At 41.1% G+C, this 27,881-nt stretch overlaps 1 protein-coding gene and 1 long non-coding RNA gene across 3 annotated transcripts in view; one reads left to right on the forward strand and one right to left on the reverse strand.

Annotated features, from left to right (window-relative positions):
• LOC132663084 (uncharacterized) overlaps positions 1–27,881 on the reverse strand; it is a 129,348-nt gene that overhangs the window by 82,142 nt on the left and 19,325 nt on the right. The gene's annotated exons all lie outside the window — the stretch shown is intronic.
• Positions 1–27,881, forward strand: part of MUSK (muscle associated receptor tyrosine kinase) — a 92,528-nt gene that overhangs the window by 43,766 nt on the left and 20,881 nt on the right. Inside the window, exons 7-9 of the mRNA XM_078436597.2 lie at positions 5,074–5,198; positions 15,281–15,440; positions 25,279–25,285. Of these exons, the coding sequence (XP_078292723.1) occupies positions 5,074–5,198; positions 15,281–15,440; positions 25,279–25,285 (292 nt within the window). The remainder of the gene's footprint in view (positions 1–5,073; positions 5,199–15,280; positions 15,441–25,278; positions 25,286–27,881) is intronic.

Below are 27,881 nucleotides of genomic sequence, written 5' to 3' on the forward strand. Positions count from 1 at the left end.
ATTTCTTTCATCCCTCCTCCACCTCTTATGCTTGGAACTGGTAACAAACACAGATGGGTATAAAAATATCAGTTTTACGGCTGATAAAGCTGAATCAAAAAATAAAACTTTCTAGTTTTTCATCCAAGAATTCGACTAACATAACTTGTTTCCTCATCCTCCTCAACCCCTCCCCACTCTTTAATATTATAGGATGGAGAAGCCCTGACCCGGGACCCTCACTGCACATTAACCCCATACCCTTCTTGTTTAGAGTAGCTGGGAGAATGATGGCCCCAAGAGGACTGAGATACTCCTAACACAGACAAGTCTTTTTCTCCAGTCTCACCAATCAGAAGAGTCATTCATTCACTTATTCATTCACTCATTCACCAAATATTTATCGAATGCCTACCATGTGCCACACAGGGCTGTCTATCAACCAGCCTGTATTACTGAGCAAAGCAAGCTCTGGCCTTGTGATGCTTACATTCCAGAGGAAGAGGCAGCCAACTAACAAACAAACAAATCGATAGTTATGACACAGTGGTAAGTGCCACGAAGAAACACAAACAAGGGTAAGGAGATGTATTGAGACACATTTTGATAAGGAGACATCTGTGACCTTCTTTGGGGGAAGGAAACTGGCAAGAACGGTGAAAGCCATCTTTCAATAATGAAAAAAAGGGGGCAAGGTCCTGTTTTATCTTTTGGCAAGAATGTAGGCATGTAGAAGAGAACAGCTTCCCTTTAATTCCTGGCCTTTTTTTTTTCCCTCCTACCGCACTAGACTTAATGTGTGTTGAGAAGCCGGTAGATCGTGACCTGACAAACGAGGGGGCACAAGCCACCCACATGGGGTTGGCAAGTAGCTCCTTCAGCATCCCGGCTCCCACTTTGAGGAAGTGAAACCCATGGGATCATTTTGATCAAAGGCATAGTTTCAACACATCCACACAAAGGAAGCAGAATCACGAGCTTTATTATTTACAAATCCCAGAAGCATGGGTCTGAGGAGCATGCCCTGAGCCTAGGGAAGGGCAGATCTCTGACCCAGGTCACAGAGAAGACAGAGAGCAGGGTACCAAGCACCTATACTTATAAGGTGATTGGGGCAGAGGTCACTAACTTTTCTCAGCTTCACTTTAAGTGGTTACTTTAAAAGGTGCCCAGGGGGCACCTGGGTGGCTCAGTCAGTTAAGTGTCTGACTTCAGCTCAGGTCATGATCTCAGTTTGTGAGTTCGAGTCCCACACCGGGCTCTGTGCTGACAGCTCAGAGCCTGGAGCCTGTTTCGGATTCTGTGTGTCTCCCTCTCTCTCTGCCCCTGCCCCACTCAGCCCCTGCCTCACTCATGCTCTGTCTCTCTCTCTAAAGTAAATAAAACATTAAAAAAAATAATAATAAAAGGTGCCCAGGAAGAGCAAAATGGGAACTCAGGATGGACGTCTTAACCTCAAGTCCTTATCTAAATGTCTAGACTCTGGGTGTAGCAGGGTTATCATACTATAAAATCCTGAGACACCAACTCAGAAAAATAAAATTTTTTGGTTTTTTTTTTTTTTTTTCAAAAGGTTTTTCTTTTAATCACACAATGAAACCCATGGTCAGCCAAGGGTATATTTGTCCTTTTAGAGGAGAAGACCAGTTGTTTGTCAGCACAGTCACACCTTCATGAAGTCATTGAAAATGCTAACAGTTCTCCTTTATGTACCATCCTGTGCCCACTGGACCCCCCAGAAGGTTTTGATATGGGACAGAGCAGTATATTAAGTAAATTCACTGCAAGGTCCTTTTGAGCTCTCAAATGGTCATCGACTCTATTTTCTTTACCATGTCACTTTATGCTTAGCTGTGTTGTGCAATATAGATCATTAAAAGTTTTGCAATGAGCCCAAGTGATATTCCAAATAATACCAGCCAAAAGAAAAAAAAAAGCTGTAAATTAGAACAAAATAAACCCTCCCTGATTACTGCATTTCCAGGAAGAATTTATGGTTCCCAAATGAAAACTCTTGCCTCTATAAATTAAAGCAAAAAGAAGGGTCTAGATTTCATTCTTTTCCAATTTCTTATTCTCCTCTTCAGCCAGAAGGCTCTCATTCAGGTTCAAGAGTAAAGCATTATCTGCAGCGGCTGCTGGCTACACTTTTCCAGCACCTATGGGATTAAAATAATCCCACTCCCAATCTGTCAAGGATCCTCCTTTTTTTCAGATTCTGAGAGTCAATGGGACCCATACACTCAAAAAAATGTAAGACACACAAGTATCGCCCCAACCCCAACAAGTTATTTCAACCAAATGAAGAACGTGGATTCAGATATGTTGTGCAGTCTAGGTCTCCATTATTGTTTGCAGAAAATGTTAGAAAAGGAGAGAATACTTGGGAGCGCCCTTGCTGGGATGCCAGTCTGTGTCAGTTGTCAAGACTTCACAACCTGTGAGCTAAGACCGAGCTGGGAGAAATCTCCCGTCAAGTGATCAGATGGGTCACCATGTGTCACTCTGGTATATTTGGAAGAAATGTGTATCGCCTCCTAGCTGGCTGGCCTTCTTGAAAAATTGAGAATTTCCAATGTGCACAGCCTCTGTCACTTAGTCTTGATTGACATTTCCTTCGGACTCTTGCATTCTGCAACTTTTTATTTCCTATTTCACCTTGGAGCCTTGCTTTCCTGGGATTCCCATAGAGGTACAGACTTCACCCTCTCTTTTAAGGCAGCAATTTTAGGACGGGCTCCATAATTTGTGGGCCAGGTGCAAATGATAATCTGGGGCCCTTAATTCAAAAATCACTAGTAACTTCAAGACATGGACAGCAGAAAATCAAACCAAGCGTGGGGCCCTCTTAGCACGGTGCCCTATGAGACTACACAGGGCCACTCACACTTGAGGCCAACCCTGCGGACCATGATGGCTACTGTCACTCATTTTGCTATGGAATTTTTCGGCTGGAAACATCACCTGCTCGGGAAATTTTTCAGAGTCCCACGTTTTGTTTCAATTTAGAATCGTCCCCCATTGAATTTTGATCTAAAACTGTTGTAGATATTTCCGAGGCTCTTAGGACAGATGCCTCTGCCAAATCTTCCTTCTCAGAGCCTTACTTTTCTTCAGTTTTGGGGTTTTCTAAAACTTGATGTTATTTCAATAGCAGATGAAGTGGGTATCTCATCACATGTTTTCTGGAGCTGTGGGGTAGGCTCCACAGCATTTTTTAAAAATATTATTATAAAATTTTCAACCTTACAAAAAAGTAGTTACAGTAATATAGTGAACTCCCATGTTCCCATTACCCATTGGGGAACAATGGTCAACAGCCTACCATTTTTGTGTCCTTGATTCCATTACTATTTTATTGCTGCTGGTTTCTTTTAAAGCAAATCCCAGACATTAATTCAATCAACCAATACGTACATTAGTATAAGGATTTTTTTCTTAAAAGATATAATGCCATGCTCATTACTCCACTCATCCCCAATTAGCACTCATTTCTCAGTACCATTTACTACCAGGACTGTGTAATTTTTATCCAAATGTATCAAAATATCTTTCTACATCTGACCTGTTGAATTAAGAATCCAAATAAGATCCACACATTGCATCTGGGGTTATGCCTCTTGAGTCTTTTTAACTCTATGATTGTTCCCTCTTTCTTTTTTACTTCCTGATACATTTTATTTATTGAGAAAACTAAATAATTTGTTCTGCAGAACTGTCTATATTCTGGATTTGAACGAATTGCATCCCCATAGTGTTGTTTCACATGTTCCTTAACCTCGGCTTTTTATAGGTTGGTAATCAGACCACAGGACTTAACTAAAAGCGGCTCAGTTTTGTTTGGGGTGGGGGGGTGGGGATGTTGGGGGTAGATTCAGCTGTATTTTAAACATTTGGAGCATTTTTTTAACCACCTCATGCCTTGAAGATGGCGGCTTCCTTGCTTTTCCTTTCTTCTGGCTTTTGGGCCCAACATCGTATTTCTAACATGCTCTTCTAGATTCCATCTCTTAGAGTCCTCAATTTCAAAAAATAGGAAGTTGAATTAATCTGAACCTGCAAATCTAAAATTAGAATCTGCAAGGGTGGCCTGAGTGGCTCAGTTGGTTAAGCACCTGACTCTTGATTTCAGCTCAGGTCATGGTCTCATGGTTCGTGAATTTGAGCCCCACGTTGGGCTCTGCACTGCCCAGGCAGAGCCTGCTTGGGATTCTCTTTCTCTCCCTTTCTCTCTGCCCCTCCCCCCCCCCCAAATAAATAAGCATGTAAAATTAAAATAAATAAATAAATAATAAAATTAGAATCTGCCAAAAACATCCAGTTGTCAAATCATATCTTCTCGGAACTTTCTCTTATCTAATCAGGAGGGATTCCGTCTCAGAATGGAATATTAATTACATATTCCCCTGCTCACACTTGGCCTAAAATGTTTCTTTGGGGCCCGATGTGCTCATCGCATTCTCTAAAAAGTTTGACAGATTTTGTCTGTCCTCCCACCATGACACAGTTGAAGATATAAAGCACTAATCATTTCATTACTTAATTAAATACTATTACTTTGGTCAGGCACTCTTCTGGGTACTGAACAAACAGGCTAGGTTTCTGGTTGCTGAAAACTCACAATCTACTGGGGGATGGGGGGGACGGGGAGGAGGTAGGCATTAGACAAATGAAATATAACTTCAGATAGTGGTAAGGTCTGGAAAGACAGTAAACCAGGATGATGAGAAAGTGAATGGGGGAAGGTTACACTCTATGTTGCGTGGTCGAGGAAGGCCCTTTTGAGGAAATGCCGCTCAGAGACTGGATGATACAAGGGAACTGCCGCATGGAGATCTGGGGGATGAGTGCTGTCGGCCGAGGGACAGCATGGACAAGCTCCTAAGGTGGAAATAAGCCCGGAGCATCCATGGGTGGTGAGAAATGTAGGGTTAAAGCATAAATGGCTTAGAAGCCAGGGCGTATCCGTAATACGGAGGGAACACGGAAGGGTTCTACACGGGAGAACGTGACTTGATTTGCATTTTTAAAAGACCACTCCAGCTTGAGCATTCCCTATAGGAGAGTCACTCATCACTTCTGTTTTCCTAACAGTTTTTGCCAGAATCCTGCGGGCTCCTGAATCCCACAATGTCACATTTGGCTCCTTTGTGACCCTGCGCTGCACAGCAACAGGCATCCCTGTCCCCACCATCACCTGGATTGAAAATGGAAATGCCGTGAGTGCCATCGCTATGGGGACTTGTCTGGGGAAGATCACTTGAGAGGAATCTCAGGATGGGCCACATATTTGTAAAGTTACCCTGATCTCTGTCATTGTTCCCACCTGCACCTCTATTTTTCAAAGCCTTCCAGTATTTTCATCCTAACAGTCACTGCCTTAGAAATTGAACCCCACGGGTTTGCTTCTTTCCTTGTATCATGGGGAAGAGTAGAAAATCAAATTTTCCTTTATGCCTTTGTGTAAAAGAGAAATGGTAGCAATTCCTTCCCACACAGGTAAAACAATTTTCACAAAATTCACCAGCTCAAGAATTAGGTCACTCCTGGAGGGTACTTTGATGAAAAGTAATCCAGAATTAGAACCCATGACTGTCAGTTTAACCATCTTTAATTCATTTTTTCATACTGATAATAACTGACATATATTAAGTGATCACTATGTGCCAGGAGCTGTTCTAAGCACTTTACATATATGACACATAAATTTATTCATTCCACAAATATCTACTGAGCATCTCCCGGGTGTCAGGCACTATTCTGGGCATTATAGATATAGGAGCAAACAAAAGAGGTTAAGTTCCCTGCCCTCAAAGAACTGACACTATGATGGGGAAAGACAACAAATAAAACCAATATTCTATGCAGATAGTGTCAAATACTATGGAGGAAAATAAAGCAGGAAAATGAGACAGAAGTGCAACCTTAGGAGAAAGATTCCATTTTCAACAGAGTGGTCAAGGAAGCCTCATTAAGATGTAGAGAATTCAGGGGCACCTGAGTGGCTCAGTCAGTTTAAGCATCCAACTCTTGATTTGAGCTCACATTATGATCTCACGGTTCATAAGATCAAGGCTGACATCAGGCTCTGTGTTGACAGCATGGTGCCTGCTTGGGATTCCCTCTTTCCCTCTCTCTCTCTCTGCCCCATTCACACGCATACAAGCATGTTCTCTCTCTCCCTCTCTCTCTTTCTCTCTCTCAAAATGAATAAATTTTTCAAAAAAGATGAAGACTTTTGAGCTAAGATCTGAAGAAGGTAAGGACGAGATAACTGTAAGACAACTACAGTTATCTGTAGTAGATAACTATGGGAAGAAAACTGGGGCAAGTTTCTGAGATAAAGGTGCACGCCATACATCAAAGGAATAACAAGTTAGTATGACGAGAGGTGAATGAGAAACGAAGAAAGAGGTAAGGGGTGTGTCTAGGAATTGTGGATCATATACGCTTTATGTAGAGTATTGAAACAATTTTGGCTTTTAATCAAGTGAGATGGGATGCCATTTTAGGTCTCTTTCTCTTATCTGCTTTCCTGCTGACTCTTGTTCCTTGTGTTTTGTTTCCTCGTGTGCCTACTTATCTTTGACTACCTGTGGCTCATTGTTTTGGGGGAAGAAAGGTCAGGGATTAATACGAGGTCTAGATAAAGGTACTTTTCTCTAGAAAGAATTTTTGTTTATTTTTGCTAAAGACCAGGGGCAACTACTTATCTTGGACCATCCTAAACTAAGTTCAAAGTTTGAAGCTCCTTGGTCATCCCAGATCATTGTAACACAGTCTTCAATTCCATGTAGGCTAGGTCGCTTGTAGTTCACATTGGTATGTCCCTGATATCCGGTTCTTTGAGATGCTAGTTTATTGTATCTCTTATTAGACTTCTTACCCTTATGGAACCTGACTTTTGATTTCTGTCTCCTCACTCTTCAAGGCCATCCAAAGGAAACAAATTTTTCTGGGTTGGAAAACTGTCAGGGAAAATAGAAGCTTCTCAGTTTGTTACATTGGTTAAAAGTATTTTTTCACGATTTTAATTTTTTTCAGCCTACTGTAGAAAGTCTTAGATGGACAAATGTCTCAGCCTAGTGCTATATGCACACATAATAGCTCGCAACGCTCTTCTGCTACTTTACTGACTCTCTCAAAGTTGGCTCCTACTTACAGCCCTGCTATCTGAACTCTGGATTTTTCCATGACTCTACAGGGAAAATTTATCCATTCTCCTCTCAGTGAACTTTTAGATTTCAGCAACTTAGCTGATATTAATTTTTCTATCAACCCAGTCACATCTCTTTGTATCTTACAGAAATTGCTGAAAATTTCTGGCCCTTTGATTATGACACCCTTCTACCTTTCTATGGATTGATTTTTCCTAATTTTAGATTTTATTTACCTTTTGGGATTCAGGTGGAAAACAGAGAGTTAGTAAACATGTGGGCTGAGATTACCATTGTAACTGTTGGCCAAGCATGACTTCCATGTAATACAACCTTATTTAGTATTTTCTCTGCCCATCAAGTGTTTTCAGTAGGGCAAGTTCTTTTCTCACTACTGTCTACCTCACACAGGCTCTGTGGTTTTTCTGGTTGCTCTTAGGTGATTTTAAATCACTAATACCATCCCAATTTAGTAATTTTAAGTGCCTAAACCTGAGTAATAACCAAAGCTTCCAAATGCAATTCACAGATGGGACCTTTCCCTCCCCCCACCCCATCCCTTTTTTTAAGATTTCCTTTTTAAGTAATCTCTCCACCCAATGTGGGGCCTGAACTCACAACTCCAAGATCAAGAGTCACATCCTCTACTGACTGAGCCAACCAGGTGCCCCACCTTCCTTTCTTTCTTAAGACTACCACATGGATGCTACCTGCCTTCCACAACAGTCCTGTGGTTAGCTTCTTCTCTCACACTCATTCATTCGCTCTTCCTCCACTTCCTAACTGCTACTTAAGACTCCTACAGCTTTGGGGTTGGAAGGAGGGAGGAGCAGTAATTGAAGAGGAAAAGTTCTAATTTAAATGACACTCTTTTAAGTTGGCTTTACACCACTGTGCCCAACAAGTATTTAAAACAATTCTTTCCATCATGGACACATTCATTATTCTTCAGAAATCAAGGGATAGTCAAGATGACCCCATGACCCATTTTCCTCAGGGCAGCAATCTCCTTCTTAGCCCCTAATCTGTTTGTTGATGGGAAGCCTTTCTGTCAGGGTCCCATCAATGCCCCCATAAGATCTTTGGGGAAGACTGAAAATGAGTCCAAACCAGATCTTCTATAAAACCTCTATATCCACAAACTCTTGCATCCAGACCACTGAACAGAGCTACCCCCTCTTTTCTCCTTCTGTTGGAATTGTTAGGCAGCCCGGCTCTGCCCTTTCGATTTTACAGGTGGTTATCAGATACATCTTGGCTGTGTCAACAAACTGCAGGTGTGTCAGGGTCCCCAAGACCACCCTCAAGTTTGATGATTCACTAGAAGGACCCACAGAACTCAGAAAAGCCATTATCCTTATGGTTATAGTTTATTACAGTGAAAGGATACAGACTAAACTCAGTAGTAGGTAATCAGTTGTTCTCTCCCTGTGGAATCCCATGGAGAGCACCTAAATCTCCCAGCAATGATGTCAACCTGTATGGCGTCTTGTACCAAGGAAGTTCATCCAGCCTTGGGGTCTAGGGATTTTCCTGAAGGTCAGTTACATAAGCATGGAGGGCTCACACGACTGACCTTAGCTAGTCTCTAGCCCTTCCAAAGGTCAAACTGATACAACATAGCCTAGAGTCCCTGCTGAACAAAAAGAACTATTCACCATAATTTGCACTTGAACATAAACCATCTGGCATGGCTCATGGTCTCAGATATACAAAGACACTCTTACGAGGCAGAATTTTTCCAAAGGATGAGAGGTTATCTCTTAGAAGCAAGTCAAAGGCCAGTCCTTTCTGGGTTTGAGTACAGGGTTTGAGCACCTCGAGTCCAATAAGTTAACCCTTTATTACACAGCAGGGGACATACGTCAATCCTTCAGGTGGTCCTATTGAAGACCCTCTTTCATGCCTTAAGAAGATGGGGTTCTTGCGGTGCCTGGGTGGCTCAGTCAGTTAAGCGTCCAACTTCGGCTCAGGTCATGGTCTCACAGTTCTTGAGCTGGAGCCCCACATCAAGCCCTGTGCTGATGGCTCAAAGCCTGGAGCCTGCTTCAGATTCTGTGTCTCCCCATCTCTCGGCCCCTTCCCTGCTCATGCTCTGTCTCTCAATAATAAATAAACATTAAAAAAAATTTTTTTTAAAAAAAGATGGGGTACTTTTTCAAACCAGTTCCTTGGGTGGGGTGAGGATGGCTCTCACTACAGCTAAGCAACTCAAACCTTGATGAGTCATCTAGAGGGGCCTCAACCATATCCCTTTCTCACGTCCCCCAGGATAGTCTCTCTCCAACTGTTTCGTATCTTGGTTGCAGTGTGCATATGTTGTCGTATTACCAAATATTAACAGCAACATTTCAAAGTCAAAGGAGTGTTCTCATGAGGAGAAAAAAAGAAACAGAGGAAAAGAAGGCGAGGACGGGAAAGAGAAGTAGGACACTAGACATGGGGAGGGAAGAAGGGAAGAGAGAGAGGTGTGTGGGAAGCAAAGCATGTCATGTGTGAAATTCCGGTGGATGTGGTTCACTAGGAAAAAGATGCCTACCTGAACTAATTCTAAACCTACCTGAACTAAACCTACCTGAACTAATTCTAAACCTACCTGAACTAATAATGTTATCCTGCAAAAAGCAGGCTCTTTAGGGCCTACAACTCATTTATTACTTTGTTTTCATTACTGTGTTTGCTGAAGAGTTGTTTTTTCTTTTCTGATGCTTGTACAAAACCACTTTTCTCATCATTTGTGTTTAAAACCAATTTAACTTGTCTCTTCGAAATATAGTAAATGAATTAATGTCACTCTAAAGACTTTCTACATGAGGTATCAGAAATAAGAATAGGTGAGGGGTTGGCAGACTAAATTGGAAATGGCTCTCTTTAGCTAATGTAATGGTAGGGAAGTCTACTTACCTCTCAGACACAGATTTTCCCATATTTTTAATGATAGAGGTGTCAGGTGGCTGGAGAAAATGATCCCTAATAGGACATCAGAGTTAAAGTTCTCCATTTTTGTTAAGTTACAATCAAATAACTTGAGGTTCCTGTTCTTCTTTAGCTCTCTAATTAAAGTGTCATCTATAATTCAAATCTTGGGGCGCCTGGGTGGTTCCATCAGTTGAGCATCCAACTCTTGATTTCAGGAGGTCATGATCCCAGGGTTGTGGGATCGAGCCCTGCATTGGGCTCTACAGTGAGCGTGGAGCTTGCTCAAGATTCTCTCTCTCCCTCTCCCCCTCTCCCCAACTTGTGCTGCCACTCTCTAAATTAAGTAAGTAAAAGAAATTTCAAATCTTATTTGGCAGTGTTTTGTGGCTCTTCTGTGGAAGTCACTGTAGTTGTCTTAAGCCTCTCAAGGTAGTGTAAAAATATGTCCTAAGAAAGCTGGGGAACTGATGATAGGACTTTAATGATTTGTCTTCCTCTATGAAAACAGGAATAAAGAAAATGGGAAGACACATGCTTTACAAAACCTTCAGTGTTTTCAAAGGCTCATAATAGTCTAGAACTGGAAGATACATGATTAGTCTCTCTTGGAGTTCATGAGTAATAAAAAAAGAGTCTGATGGTTTGAGTTAGTTTGGGTCCTACTGAGACCCCAACTTAATCATTCAAGATGTGATTCACAGAAAGATGTGATTCACAAGATTCAAGATGTGATTCACAAAAGGCAGGAAGCAAAATAGACCCATTGCCTCTGATTCTTAAACAGGAATAAAACAAACTAATAGTGGCTTTCTTCTGGAAGAAAGCAGAAGTACATCCGTGGTTCTCATGGTCAGAGACAGGGTTGCTCTTATAGCCAAGTTTCGTTCGTGGTGATATGACCCGCGTCCAAACAGAAACCAAGACGATCTTGCTCATGCTGACACAAATCACAGGAAATGGAGGCAATCTCAGGCATTTAATGCACAAGGGGCAACCAGAAAATTCTACTGAGAACAGGAAGAGCCCACAGCCCTGGTATTATCTAGGGTGGACTGAACAAAGATGAATACAGAGCTGGGAGCTAATTGGCACAGAATAAAACAGAGTTTAAACTGTGGTTCTTCACTAACTCCAAATTCATGAACTAACTTCACTAACACACTCCTGAGAACAGTGAGTACTCTAACGGATGTGACGACTCCTTTCCCCCCCGCCTCTGTGAACACATCAATAACCTAAAAGCCTGAATGGTTAAACCAAAGAACAAGAGAAAGGCAAGCCACATGCTCTGAAGTGATCAAGAATTATTTTTTCTTCTCTTTGTACACAAATGTCATTCGTTTTTCATGGAAATCTGTAGTCTCAGATGAACCTCAGAACGAGTAGTAATATTCCTTTTGTTTTACAACATTGGAAGTAGTAGTTTCACACGGATAGAGCAGAGCTCACTTCTCTTAAAGAAAACAAACTTCTATTCCGATAACCAGACTTGATTTCAAGTTAGACTGGTAATATCTCCATTATTTTCACATTCAAGTAAAAAATGTAGAAAAATTACATGTCTCTCTTGTTTCTCCATTAAACACAGTTCTTAAAGGATTTTAAAAGCTGGATCATTTTAATTTTTTTAGAAGAATTTTATAAAAAATAAGTAGCCAAACTATCTATGTGGAAGATTGTGCTTTTGAATTCTCTTAACAGTCAGCTCACCTTGACATGTATTTTTAAGAGGTAGTATTTTTGGTTTGAAGTACCTGAGCTTTGGAGTCTTCTCATCTTACTAGCTGTGTTAATTAAGATAATTACATGTATCAGCTGGAATACATTACATGAAACATGGCAGCAGCCAGATTGAAAGAGGCAACTACGGTGATGTCGATCAGAAACAACGTGGAAGATTTTCTCATTCTGTTACCCCCTTTTCTTTTTTTCAGATGTTGATTTATCTATTTTGAGAGAGAGAGAGTGCGCGCAGGGGAGGGGGAGCGAGAGGGGGAGAGAGAGAATCCCAAGCAGGCCTCTGCACTGTCAGCACGGAGCCTGATGCAGGGCTCGAACTCATGAATCCCTGAGATCATGACCTGAGCCGAAACCAAGAGTTGGATACTCAACCGAATGAGCCACCCAGGTGCCCCTAGCCCTCTTTCTATGACGCACATACAGACATTATTCCAACTCCCTACACATGGACCCTGCTGGGCCATACCCGACGGCTCCATGAGGCATTCTCAGCAAGCTGGAACTGTTTGTAAGACAGAGCCATTGAAGCCAGAGGCCTTCCTATGCTAAGGCCAATTCATGACGAAGTGATGAGACTATTCGTACCTGTGAATAGATTCTCTCAAAACAGCATTATTAATGTGTTAATGATACATAAAAATATTCCACAGGTCAATACTACTTTGCCACTTTCAAAAAGCTTTTACACACATCACCTCAGGTGTGAACCAAGGTGCCTATTTATGACAGGGTTTCCTGTCTGCCTGCCTCTTTTTGAGGTCACTGTCTCAGAAAGAGAACCGCACATACACAGCAGAGCTGTTTATCCAGCAACTTCAGGGCAGTATGCCTGACAGGCTTGCAGAAAATAACGTATTTACTGTAAATCCCAGATATAGTCACCTCAATTAAGTACTTGGTTTTGCCGAAACATACCTTGGTCAAAACTCGTAATAATCTGAACCTGAGGAGCAAAAAAGACCGAAATGGAGGGCAAGGGGTGGTTTTTATTTTTAGGTCATCAAAAAATACGAAACTGTTGGTCAGGATGACCCATGAAGGAAGAAAAACAAATTCGCTCTCTGACTAACAAGGCCTGCTGTGCCTGAGTCACAAACCGAATCAAGCAAGGCCTCTGAAAACAGGAGGAAAAGCATTTAGGAGCCATGCCATAATCGAGCAATGAGCCTCATAGCTTGTTGGTCTCCTTGCTGAATTACTTCAACACCCGGATGAAGTCCAGGAGAAGAGAGGTCAGCCAGTTTAAAACCCATCCTCTTTTCTACCAAGAATGTTTTCATTAACCTTGAGGAGGAGTTTAGGAATGACTTTCTTAGGTGTGAACATGAAAATAACGCTAGTTTTGTCAACCTTGGGGAAAAGACTCCTTCCCAAGTCATCTCCCAGGCATTGTGCACACCTCGTTCTTGAAGGACGGATTAAGCTTGCAAAGGGAGAAGGCAATTGTTCTATAGATTTCACTTCTATCAACTGGAAAGGGATTGTCTTTATAAAGGAAACATCTCAATAGCATAAAGCATGTTGACTGAGCATAGAGGCTTGAGGTCTTTAGTTTTTTTCTCAGTGTTGCTTTGCTCCTAAAATTCAGGGAGAACCCAACATTGCATTTCAAACTACTCAGTCTTTTCTGTTTAACTTGGAAACTCAAATCCATAAGAGGTTGCACTGCTGATAAATATGATAATGATGAATTTCATCTGAATTCCCAACCGAGTGTATGTCTCTTAAAGATATTTTTCTCTCTGCCTCGTCAATTTCTCACAGCGTCCAGGCTGCTTTTCTGGGGAAGCTACCACAATACTTGATCTGACTTAAGTGGATGCTCGCATGATATTTTTATCATAAAGGTTGGAAACAGTAGTGCATAGAAGGAATAAGAAGTCAAAGAAGCTAATTGAGCAGACTTCCCTGCTTAATTGCTACAGAGGGTATTTGGTTCCAAGGCTAGCCAGACACCTGGCAGCAGAAAGAATAAAGCTGGTTTCACCCCAGGGCTTGCCATCCCCTTGCTGGTCTACCCGTGAAAACAGGCAAAATAGCAAAATAACTGACTCCAAGTTTCTTATTCCCAGCCTCATTTCCCACTAAGGGACAGAGAGAGATCTCTCAAGGCCACTCCTCTGACATAAGGTCAAGGTGAATCACTGGCTGATTGTCATTCCATTCAGATTTCCTTCCAACTGGCATGTTCCCCTCATACAAACAGTGACAATTAACGAATAATTATTGCAAAGATGGTACAGTGCTCAAAAAAATAGTGAATAGAATCGCCGCTTTAAAACATGCCACCACCTTCACAGTGACATTTAAGTCATGCATTTGTTTTGTTTATGGGTGATTTGTTGAGGTTGGCATTCTTGTTTTCTAATAACTCTCCATATGTTCTCTTCTAGTGCTAGGGAAGGCACTCTAACATAACAGTTAAAAGCACAGGCTTTGGGATCAAACTGGGGCACAAATTCTAACTCTGCAACCTAATAGAAAGTGCTAGGGGCGCCTGGGTGGCTCAGTCGGTTGGGCGTCCGACTTCGGCTCGGGTCATGATCTCGCGGTCCGTGAGTTCGAGCCCCGCATCGGGCTCTGTGCTGACAGCTCAGAGCCTGGAGCCTGTTTCAGATTCTGTGTCTCCCTCTCTCTGACCCTCCCCCGTTCATGTTCTGTCTCTCTCTGTCTCAAAAATAAATAAACGTTAAAAAAAAAAATTAAAAAAGAAAAAAGAAAGTGCTAGGCAGCTGTCTTTCCCACAGAGCTGAAATGATGATAATAAACAAGCACATAAACTAACCTGCCAATTAGGTTAATATTGATACCCTGACTCTTCAAGGACGTTTGATTTTATGATTTGAATAGTATGACAGGATGCAAGTCATGCCTCAGAAACAGACTTGGCTTTATAACCATTTTTCTTCACAACCATCCATCTATCTGTTGTGCATTTGTGGAGGACAGAACAGGAGCTAACCTTTTAATAATGCTCGTAAGTGTGTGGGTTGACTGGGTGGTTTTGCTGATTTGGGCCAGGATTTCGTGATCATGGCTGATCTAGTTCCTGTGACTGGCATGCGGACTGGGAGCTAGTTGATCTAGAATGGCCTCACTTGTATATGTGGTGGTTGTTCTTGGCTCCCAGCTGGGGCAGTGGGGATAACTGGACCGTGTGTGCCTCTTCCTCAAGCAGGCTAGCTCTGGGTTGGTCATAGGAGGTCACAGGCTCCAAGAGCAACAAGAAAGTAAGCCACAGGGCGCAAGAATTTTACAAGTCTGTTTTTGATTTTCTAAAATAGGTACAAGGCCAATTTAGATTCAAAGCATGGAGAGAGACGCTACTTTATGGGGGAAGAGCTACAAAGGCTTTGGCTATTTTTGCAACCTACCCGTGCCTTTTGATCATCACTTTAATACTTTCTCTTTCAAGTCAACCTGGCGCATCATATTAGGAAATCCTTGACCTAATTCTATCTGCTTTTTTCCCTCTACTCCACCAGGTTTCCTCTGGGTCCATTCAGGAAAGTGTGAAAGACCGAGTGATTGACTCAAGACTGCAGCTGCTTATCACTAAGCCAGGACTCTTCACATGCATAGCTACTAACAAGCACGGAGAGAAATTTAGCACTGCAAAGGCTGCGGCCACCATTAGCATAGCAGGTAAGATGGATTTTCTTAATTGCATTGCTCTGGGAGAAGAGAGAGTTGGCACTATTCCACACAACCTTTGGGGGGAAATCTGTTTTATTTCTTACTCCAGTCCCCTTTGGGCTATTTCTCCTCCTTGGGGACATTCCAGAGGTTGATCTAGATCACTGACAATGGGAGATTTATCACCTTGAAAATGAAATCCTCAAATACCTGTCCTAGTGATGGGTTAACAGCTTCCAGGAGTTCATTTCTCTTTTTCCCCCCTCCCTTTCTTTTCTTTCCTCCCACCCTCCTTCCTTCTTTTCCTGTTTTACCTTTTCTTTCTTTCCTTTCCTTCCTCCTTCTCTCTCTCTCTTCCCACCCCCCCCCTTTTTTTTTTTCTTTCATAGAGCCAATCACACTTTCCAGGGCTCTCAAAAAGTTGGCAGATATTTAACATGGTTGTGCCAATTTCTGCATGGCTATTTCTTGAGGGCATTTTTACTTATGAGTATTTGATCTACTCTGTGGCCTTTCCTTCTCCTGTTTCATGAAAGTGATAGCAAGATTTACAGGTGTTTTCAAGGAAAAGAGCTGACATATGGATTTCTAGAATATTTGTGTTGAGTTATAACGGTTTATTTTTAAAATATAAATGCCCCAAAGGCTTCTGAGAACATTTGTGGAATTCCTAGAGATGGAAATAATCCCTGTATCAGGAAATGCCAGGGATGTTACACTCAGAATGTGTCTACTGCCCAAGGGTCAGCAGAGATGCTTGGCCTCACATGTAAGGCAGGCACTGGCAGAACCTGTGCCCAGGGCCAGCTCCCCAGATCCTGCTATTTCTTATGGCTGTGCCACTTCTTTGATCTTCCACGATGGGGAACTTGCTAGTAATGTTTGGGATTTTAATATGAGGGGAATAGAGACCACAGAGAACTATACAGGGAGAATTGGACAAGGCTGGCCTTCTAAAGCATGCCTGTGAAGTAAGAAGATTCAAGGATTCCTTCTGCCTTCTTCTCCAGGGATATATCTGCTTGTAGAACCTTGATATAGCGTATCAGTTATTTTAGAATTTTCACTGATGGGAAATGATTTCTGCCAGAGGATGGTGAGAATTCTAAAAGTACATTCAACTCAATTTAACAAGTAATAAGGAAACAATTATTGTTATATATAGTACCTTGTTTATAAAATACTCTTGCATGCATTTATTAACTACTCGATCCAGGCCATCATTAGGTAGAATACAGGATGCACACGTACGTAACAAATGGGATAATTAACAATAGGGTGGTGCCTGCCTCCAAGGGACTCTCAATCTAGAAAGGAAGTCAGTTACCCATATACATTATGGCACAGACCATGTTCTATTGCAGAAGCATAAACAGAGTATAAGAGCAGAACAAGAGAGAGAGAGAGAGAGAGTTTAAGTGTGGGAAAGAGCAGCCACTTAAGCAGGAGACAGGAGCACGAGACAGAAAGGTTAAACTGTGTTCAGGAAATGGCAAGTGGGTTGGCAAGCTTAGAGCATGATGGAGACTGGGAGTGAGGTGGAGAATGGGAAGAAAGGTTTGAAATGTGGGCTCTGGCCAAGTTGTGAACAGCCTGAGCAGGTTAAACGTGTTCTTCAATCAGTGGGAAGTCATCTAATTATTTTAGAGGAAGGAGACCAGCGATATGGTCAGATATATCTGTTGTCAAGTTAACAGACGTTGGGTGGAAAAGAGTAGGAGGCACGTGTGCAGGTAGGAGGCTATTCCGGAGTCTAGAAGAATAACGAAGGTCTGAACAACACCTGCAGGACTTGGTGCAGGGAGGACAGATACAGGATAGATACAGGATACATACAGATACAGGAAGACAGATACAGGATACATCCTGACAGATGTCAGGATAAAACCATAGGAGCTAAATTCTAGAATGTAGCAGTGTAGTAGAATGCATTAAGATGTGACAGCTTGAGGAAGGTGTCTAAGACAAATAATAATGGATAAAAAAAACATTTAAAAACAAGACCATGAGGAGGTCCAGGGGATAAGAATTAAAATTTTTGATGCATTTGAATAACCTGGGATTATTCTAGTCTATCTTATGTTTTATTTGATATTTGATCTAAAACCAATGTTAAATAAATAAATACCTATTTATAGTATCTATCCACCCTGGAGAGAGAATGAGAGAGACAGAGAGACACAGAGAGACACAGAGAGAGAGAGAGAGACATTTACATATGAATACTCAAATCAAATAAAATAAACGGATTTAATCCAGTTTAACCTATACCTCCAGAGGGTAGAAGAGAAAAATTAATGTTGCTAATCTTGAGATAATTATTCAGTCTTTCACATATTCACTCCTTGCCAGGGCTCTTCCTTCCCTTCTTCCTGCCTCTCCCTAGACGGCAGGGGAAAAGGGACTTGGATACATGCTGTGGTGTCCTCTGGAACAAACCCCTACCCCATTCTCTGGTGAAATCTACAGCTGGAGAACTCGTGATCTCATCTCTTGGCTTTGTTAGGACCCAGAGGATCCCCCTGGCTGGCTCGGCACCTTTGAGGCTTTGAGGCTCCTCCTGTAACAGCACAGTCCTCTACATCTCAGTCACATCCTTCATCAAGCCCCTCTCTAGAGTCTACTTTGCAACCTCTGCAACGAGGTCACCCTGTCTCTCCCTACGAAGGCGGGCCTGCTGAATTCCAACTCAGCTCCTTCCTCATCTGGAGCCTGAAGTAACTTCTGGATCACATTCATGTTATATAAAATCCAAGAGAGTCAGACTGATTGACCCAGCTCTGCTGTCTACCCACCCACGTCATGCTACCATTTTTACACAAACGTGGCCATCCCATGTCAGAACAAGGGATCCCTATAATGTTCCCTGCTTCTAGTTCCAAATAAGTCAGGAAAACTCCCTCTGCTTTGGCTTTTTCCTTAATTTATACCGCCCTTCCAGGATTTCGGTCAGAGAAAGGAATCTATGAAATGTATATGTGAATTCTTAATTCCTCTACCTTCCTCCTTTCTACCACATACCAAGCTGGAGGGACTCCTGTTTAGGGTAGCAACCTTCAGAGCCTATCATCATAAATACAAAGATGAGGGTGAAGGCAATGCTAGGGCAATAAAGAAGGAGAACCTAATATAACGGGTATATCTACATCACACCAAGGCAGATTCACTGCATGGACATGATCTTCAAATGCTGAAATGACTATAGAGCATGACTGTTACCATCTTGTATACAGCAACATCACCCCTGCATCCCTGAGCTAGCTCTAAGGAGAGCCTGATCCAACTCCTTAATTAGTGGAATATACCAACAGAGGAGACTGTGATACTAAAAAATTAATGGTATCTGCTGGTGGTAAAAAGAGCCTTAAGTTATGGCAAGCAGCAGAGAAAGGCAGGGTCTCAGGATGGAGGGAGAAGTGGTCTTAGGCATCAATACCGAGTGAGGATGGAGGCAATCAGCAATGGTAGCCTGGGGGGAAATAGCAGAAGTATCTGCATGAGGAAAAAGATCGTGGAAATGCATGGACTGGCACACAGCAGCAGAGAGGACTAGAAATCTCCTAGAGCAGCAGAATTGAAAGCAGATGAGAAGCAGTGACCTAAGTAGGGGTAACAGTCATCTAGACTGTAACCAGCAAGGACCTGACTGTAGCCAATGGGCCTGGCAATGCCTACTTAGCAAGTGTTAGGTGCTGTAACCGATGTGAACCCTTCTGCACATGGGGAGAAAAATGTGACTAAAATAAGTGAAGAGGGACTCCCTTAAGGAGCTAATTCATTAAAAAAACGACACGATCTTTCTGTAAATCCCCTGATCTGTTTTTCCTGTTGGGTCCCACTGACTATGAGGCTTGAAGCTCCCCTACCTTTCCTAAAATTTCCCCAGGCAGATCTAATGAGAGTGTCTCATGAGTGCAAGGGAATAGGACTCTGAACCCCAGGAGACATCTGCCATTTTCTCTTCCTCTCCTCGGCCCATTCTTTTTAGTTAAATCTGCTAGATGCCTCATGATGATCCCAGTGCCATCACTGAAAACTACCTCTCAATCCTGGGGTGCTCCCTGAGGCAATATCCCAGGAAAGTGAGGCCACGTTGGTGAAAAACAGATCCATGGAGCCACTTAATTCAGAATCATTTTAAAGAAGCTTGGTCTTATGCTCCCCAGACCTCCTGGCACTTGGATACGGCATCTGCTTTCTGCATTCCTGCTTTCAGCCCCCCTCCTTTGGCCTCAGAGGTGCAGAGCTTTGAGTCAGACATGGTGACTCCTTTTGACTCTCTGGCAATGCTTCCTTACCCAAACTCTCCTTGCTCTCATGTCAGCCATCCCCATCCTCCCCTAGTGTTCTGTAGTCAACGGCCTCCTTTGTCACATTCTCTGTGTTTCACTTTGAAGCTTTTACTCCATCTGTTTATTTACTCATCCCAGCAGGAAAACTGGGAATGGCAAAATCTGATCTGGTGCTCAGGATTATGTCTAATGATATTTCTAGCGCGTGAAGGGAAACAAAAAAATAAAGATCAGCCTTCATTTTCCCAAAACTCTTCCATGTGTATGTCCAAATCCTTCTGTGTTGTTCGAGAAATGTGATAGACTTCTTTCTGACTCATTTACATTTGCTGTTAGTCATCAAACGAAGTCAGGAGAACTTTTGGAACCTCTCCCTATGAACCAGGAAGTTGCATTTCCTTCCAGCCACAACCTTGAAAGGCTCAAGTTACAATTTAAAATCACCAGGATGCTGGGTATTTGGCCAGGTGCCTTCTCTTTGTCATTAGAACCCTTGGCCCTATGACAGAGACCAACAAGACAGCCCATGATCCCTGTAATGAGCATCATTCTGAGCCAGGTGCCACCAAAATAGGCACAGGTACTATTTCTACCAAACATTTAAAGAAGAATTACCACCGATGCTTCTCACGCTCTTCCAAAAACTGAAGAGGGAGAAATGCTACAAGACTCATTTTACAAGGCCAGCATTACCCTGACACCAAAGTCAGATTAAAGGATACAACAAGGAAACTACAGACCACTTTCCCTGACGAATACGAATGCAAAAATTCTTAGCAAAATATTAGCAAGTCAAATTCATTAACATATTAAAGAGAGCACTTATCAGGGTGCTCCATCAGTTGGGCATCCAACTCTTGATGTCGGCTCAGGTCATAATCCTAGGATTGTGGGATCGAGCTCCACATCAGTCTCTGTGCTGAACATGGAGCCTGCTTAATATTTTCTCTCTCCCTCTGCCCCTCTCCCCTGCTTGCTCTCTCTCTCTCTGTCTCTCCAAAATAAAATACAGAAACAAAAAAAGACACTCATCATGACCAAGTGGGATTGATCCCTAGGATGCAGGGATGGTCCAACATATGCAATTAAATAAATGTGATACGCCACATTTATGGAAAGATAAAAACCCTATGATCATCTGAATAGATGCAGAAATGCATTTGAAAAAGTGCCATATCCTTTCATGATAAAAATGCTCAACGAACTAGACATAGAAGGAACATACCTCAACACAATAAAAGCCATCTATGGCAAACCCACAGCCATCATACTCAATGGTGAGAGGTTGAAAGCTTTTCCTCTAAAATCAGGAACAAGACAAGGGTACCCACTATCACCACTTCTATTCAACATAGTACTAGAAGTCCTAGCTAGAGCAGTTAGGCAATGAAAAAAAATAAAAGGCATCCAAATTGAAAAGGAAGAAGAGGGGCACCTGGGTGGTTCAGTCTGTTAAGCGTCTGACTTTGGCTCAGGTCATGATCTCGCAGTTCACAAGTTTAAGCCCTACATCGGGCTCTGTGATGACAGCTCAGAGCCTGGAGCCTGCTTCGGATTCTCTGTCTCCCTCTCTCTCTGCCCTCCCCCACTTGTACTCTGTCTTTGTCTCTCTCTCTCTCTCTCTCTCTCTCTCTGTCTCTGTCTGTCTCTCAAAAATAAATAAAACACTTTTAAAATTTAAAAAAAGAAAAGGAAGAAGTAAAATTATCTGCCTGCAGATGACAGGATCTTACATAGTGAAAATCCTAGACTCCACCAAAAAACCATTAGAACTAATCAACAAGTCCAGTAAAGTTGCAGCATACAAATCAACATATAGAAATCAGATGTGTTTTTATACACTAACAACAAAACATCTGAGAAAGAAAAGAAAATCCTCCCATTTACAATGACATCAAAAACAATAAAATACTTAGCAATAAGTTTCACTGAGAAGGTAAAAGATCTGAATGCTGAAAACTAAAAGAAAAGATTTTGATGAAAGAAATTGAAGACAAAAATAAAAAGATATCCTATTTCATGAATCGGAAGAATTAACATTGTTAAAATGTCCATATCACTCAAAGTAAGCTACAGATTCAATGCAATACCTATTAACATTCCCATGGCATTTTTCACAGAAATAGAACAAACAATCCTAAAATTTGTATGGGATCACAAAAGATCATGAACAGCCAAAGCAATCCTGAGAAAGAACAACGAAGCTGGAGACATCACATTTCCTGATTTCAAACTATACTACAAAGCTATAAAATTCAAAATAGTATGAAATTGGCATAAAAACAGACACAGACCAATGGACTCAAGAGCCCAGAAATAAACTCCCATGTATATAGTCAATTAATTTACTACAAAGAAGCCAAGAATACACAATGGGGGAAGAACAGTCTTTTCAATAAATGGTACTGGGAAAACTGGATAACCATACAAAAGAATGAAACTGGACCCCTACCTTATACCACACACAAAAAGCAACTCAAAATTGATTAAAGTCCTAAACATAAGACCTGAAAAAAAACATAAGCAGTAAGCTCTTTGACATCAGTCTTGGTGATGTCTTTTTGGATATATGTCACCAAAAGCACAAGCAAAAAAAATGATCAAAAATAAACCAATGGGATTACATCAAACTAAAAGGCTTCTGCACAACAAAGGAAGCCATCAACAAAATGAAAAGGCTTCCTATGAAATGGGAGAAAATATTCTCAAATCACGTATCTGAGAAGGGGTTAATATCCAAAATATATAAAGAGCTCATACAACTCAAGAGCAAAAGACAAACAATTCCATTTAAAAAAAATGGGCAATGAGTCTGAACATTTTCCTAAAGAAGACATATAGATGGCAAACAGGTACATGAAGAGGTGCTCAACATCACTAATCATCAGGGAAATGCAAATCAAAATCACAATGAGGTGTTACCTCATACCTATTAGAATCACTATCCAAAAAAAGATGAGAGTTAATAAGTGTTGGCAAGGATGTGGAGAAAAGAAAACCCTTGTGCACTGTTGGTGGGAATGTAAATTGGTTCAGCCACTATGGAAAACAGAATGGAAGGTTCTCAAGAAATTAAAAATAGAGGTAACATGTGATCCGGCAACTCCACTACTGGGTATCCATCCAAAGGAAAAAAAAACAGGACATTGAAGAGGTATCTGCATTCTCGTATTTGTTGCACCATTATTCACAGCATATCGAAACAGTAGATACCAGTTACAAGATACGGAAGCAACCTAAGCTTCTGTCAACAAATGGATAAGGAACATATATACATATATATAATATCTTATCATATATCTTCTAGTATCTCATATACATATATACATACAATGGGATACTATGCAGCCATGATAAAGAAGGAAATCTGGCTATTTGTGACAACATGAATGTAACTTGAGGGCATTATGCTAAGTGATGGAAGTCAGAGAAAGACAGATATATATCACTAATATGTGGAATCTGAAAAAGTCTAACTCATAGAAACAGAGAATACAGTGGTAGTTACTCCATGCTGGGTGGTGGAGGGAAACAGATGTTGGTCAAAGGGTACACATTTCCAGTTATGAGATGAATAAGTTCTGGGAATCTTTGTACATATGGTGATTATAGTTAATAATACTGTATTATACTGAAAGTTGCTATGAGAATAGATCTTAAGTGTCCTCACCACAAAAAAGAAATGGTAATTATGTGACAGATGGAGGTGTTAGCTAATGCTAAGATGGTAATCATTTTGCATTATATAAGTATATACCTTCAACTTAACATCATATGTCAATTATATCTCCATAAAGCTGGCAAAAAAATAGACCCAGGGGTGCAGGGGAGGAAAAGCTTGTATTTTCCACTCTCAGTGGCATCAACAGGTCCCTCCTGTAAGACTAAGGTTCCAAGTTCTGTCTATCTTTAGCCAGCCTGAGAGTATAGGAATGAGTCTGTGTTCCCATCCCTCCTCTAGTATAAGCCACTCACTCTAATCCCCACCATTTGCAATGCCCCTTCTTTGGACTGACCTCAGGGTCTGGGGTGTCCAGTCACTCAATTTAAAACTCAAATAAATATATGTAGCATATCCAAAAATAGGCATAGGGAGAAATACGATGTGGTAGTATTGGAGTCCCCCACGCCCACAATGGACCACATATTTTTCGACTCTGTATTTTAGGAGTTGATGTTTCACACTATTACCGAAAAAAAAAAAAAAAAGGAAGTTTGAAATATTTTCACAATGGATATAGCTAACTGAATGTACTAACTACCATGGATCATGGTCTCTCTCATGTCTTATAGTCACATTCCCGTGTCCCTGCAATGTTCTTCCCAATAAAGAGACACATGGTGATGAGTAGGGGCGCGTGACCACCTCTATCACTCAGTGCTTCGTCCAGGACAGGTAGAGTGCTCTTACCAACAAAACAGACACTGCGCCCTCGTGCTTGGTGGTGGCTATCTGGTTTCAAACTGATTAAAGGTGTTTGTTTTTGTTTGAAATGAAAGGGAAAAGAATATACGAGTAACAGCCAGTAGCCACACTAAATTGCTACCAGCTGTCCTGCAGTTAGGCATAAGGGGCGAGCATTCTTTTTACAATTGGGCAGCTTTCTCATATTAAAGTTTACTGTGTGTTTTAGAAGACAGCCAAAATTTTACTGACTTTTCCAGATAAATTTAAGGATACTGAACATATTGACGACTGTTGGAAATTTGGGGAATTTTAAAAAATCTAGTTTTGAAATCAAAGCACTTATTTATAATTACAACGTTCTTGGAATCCCCGCCTGCTCCCCACCCTCCTCCCAAAACAAAATGTGACTGGGGGAATATCTGTTAGAAACACATGGAAGGCCCTCTGATTCTCTTAATATTCTCAAGACAACCAAGCATCCTTAAATGAGTTTCATTTTTCTTTCCTTGCTTGTCCACAAAATAGAAGCCTATCTAAGCTGAGTACCTCCTCCCAAGTACTATGGCTGGGTTCTCTTTGGCACTGACTGGCACATCTTCACGGTATTGAATCCTCCTTTTATATCTCAAATTGAGGGCTCTTTCATATACATAACCTTGGCCTCTGGTATTTCAACAGGTTTCTCTGCTCAGCTGCTATTAGAACCTGCCTTTACCCCTCCAAATTATATACCATTTTCTCTAGAAGAATTTCCTGATGACTCCTTTCCTCTTTTCTATCTGCCCAGTGGCAGAGTTGTCTTGTGGTTTGGGTCCCGTGGGTGCTTTATATAGGCTGGTCTGTGATCTTCAGGCTTGATACAAAGTCCCTTGGTGGCTAGGAATTTAAAGCTGCCTGGGCTGATAATGGCTGAGGTGGACCCAGCCTGAAAAGGATAGTTCCTGGAGACCCTGTTTGCTCTTCATCTCCTCCAAATATGCCAGTTAATGCAGTGTCTGGCATCCTAACTGAAGAGAACTTTCCAGAAACTTAGGAATTAGAGGTATCAAAGCTATTTCTTGCAAATCTTAAGGTTAAAATGTACTAACTTTTGTTTCTTTTCCCCTTTAATGCGATTTCCTGTGGGGCCTTCCTTTCCTGTTAATAGAATGGAGGTAAGATATCTCTGTCACATCATGTTTTGTTGTGATTTTTTGTTTGCCATTTATTGCTATTTGCCAAATACTGTAATCTTTCAGAAACCTTCTAATGAAGATAGGTAAAGTCTATTGAATACTTACTATATATGCATCAGACACTGTGCTAAGAACTTTACATGCATTATTTAAATTTATCCTGGGGCACATGGGTGGCTCAGTTGGTTGAGCGTCTGATCTCAGCTCAGAGCATGATCTCACGGCTCATGGGTTCAACCCCTGCATTGAGCTCTGTGCTGACAGCTCAGAGCCTGAAGCCTGCTTCGGATTCTGTGTCCCCCTCTCTCTGCCTCTCCTCCCATCACACTCTGTCTCTGTCTCTCAAAAATAAAATAAACATTAAAAAAATTAAATTTATCCTCAGGACTTCCCTATGAAATAGGTACTATTATTAACTCCTAGCGTACAGAATAGGAACTAAGAGAGTTTCTTTGAACTGGAGAGTTCCAGTGACTTATACAAATAGTAAGTGACAGGCTTGGAAATTGAACCCAGAACAGACCTCCCAATTTCCACTCATAGTTTTATCCTGTAGATAAGAAAGTATCACCTTGTAATATAATATTTTGCAACTTACAGTGTTTTATTTTCAGTAAAATTGATGGACTTTCATAAAACTCTGAAGTGTCATAACTTTTCATCTAATTTTACAAGTAACTAAAATTCAGAATTATCAATTAATAATACTGATAATTATAATACATGCGTTGTGGTGACATTTATGATCACCACTTTTTTTTCATATTAACATTTCAGTGACTTTATAGGCCAAGACCTCTGAGTATTCCTATTCTTTAATAGAAGAAACCTGATACACTAGGAGCTGTCCAGACCACACAGCTGGCAAACTATAAAGCTGTCAATCTGAGCTCAGGTAGACAGACTCAAGAACTTAGACTGGTAACTACTCTACTAACCCAGATAGCACAGTTACTGAGCAGGACCTAGAACTCCAACCACTGATTCTAATTCCATGGAATAAAATAAGTCATTGCATTAGAAAACTTGGTTAGTTCTCAATCTTGTGCCAATTCATGCAGTTTTGATGCATTCATTGCTTTATCACAGTTCTAAGAGATAGTCCTGTCCCCAAGGATTCTACAGTGAAACTGAGTATCTACTGAACAGATATACAACATAAATGTGGTAAAAGTTAAATTAAAACACGGGCTACCACGAAAAGAGATGCCATCTTTCCTTCACATGCCATTCATTCCTCCTGTCCTTCCTATGCATTTTTATTTATTTATTTTTAATGTTTATTTTTGAGAGAGAGAGACAGAGCACGAGCAGAAGAGGGGCAGAGAGAGAGGGAAACAGAGAATCTGAAGCAGGCTCCAGGCTCTGAGCTGTCAGCACAGAGCCCGACGCGGGGCTCAAACGCACCAGCCGTGAGATCATGACTTAAGCTGAAGTCAAACGCTCAACCAACTGAGCCACCCAGGCGTCCCTTCCTATACATTTTTAAACCACTCACTCTGTTTCTGACATTATATTGGAATGCAGAAAAACAAAACAACTTGTATGTATTCACTGCCCCCAAGGAATTTACATTTTACTAGGGGTGTACGTGCACACACAAAGATTAATTACAAGACAACATAATAATGGAAGCATGAACAAATTCCAAGGACTCAAGGACAGAAATAAATCTTTCAAATGCAAGTAAATGCAAATGAAAAATTTAAAGCTAAAGAAAAAGTCCATACTATTTTTCACCTGTGGTAACGTAAGCACTCTCGAACTGCTGGTAGAGGGAAAACTGCCGTAACCTCCCTAGAGAGCATTTGGCAGTTTTTATTAAGAACCTTAAGACGGCTGTAGCTATTGATTGGATAAACCCACTTTTAGCAATCTATTTTAAGAAAATAAGTGTATGAGCAACAAAATTGAAAACAGTATTATATTTGTTAGTGAAATTTATGAGTAATGTCAGTATCTACCAATAAGGGAAACTGTTGTGATTAAAAACCATGCTTTTGAAAAACTGTAATAGAACAGGTAAATGTTTATAATATCAGGCTAAGTAAAAATGCAGGATATAGGAGTGCCTGGGCAGCTCAATCTATTGAGCATCGGACTCTTGATTTCGGCTCAGGTCATGACCTCATGGTTGGTGAGATCAAGCCCCACATTGGCTGTCAGCATGGAGCCTGCTTGCGATTCTCTCTCCCTCTCTCCCTGCCCCACGCACATGCGTGCACCCTCCCTCTCTCAAAATAAATTTTTTTAAATGCAGGATACAAAAATATATTTACAGGATGATTCTAAATATACTTACACTGTATATACAACTATATATTATGTACATACACTATATACAATATATGTAACACTATATATGCTTATGTATTTACTGATTATAACTGATATATGTACAAATATGTAAAATACACGGTGTTTATATATTTGGCTAATATAATTAATTTTCAAATTTTTACTTAAAAACTTTTTCTTCTTTACATCATCATTCCTTATATCTTTATTTTACACAAAAACTAGGCATGAATTTCAGCCCGGCGAACTACAAGAGGTGTTTTTCAGAGGACATCAT

This window comes from Panthera onca, chromosome D4 (assembly GCF_046562875.1).
Source record: "Panthera onca isolate mPanOnc1 chromosome D4, mPanOnc1 haplotype 2, whole genome shotgun sequence".
In the NCBI taxonomy this organism is placed as follows: domain Eukaryota; kingdom Metazoa; phylum Chordata; class Mammalia; order Carnivora; family Felidae; genus Panthera; species Panthera onca.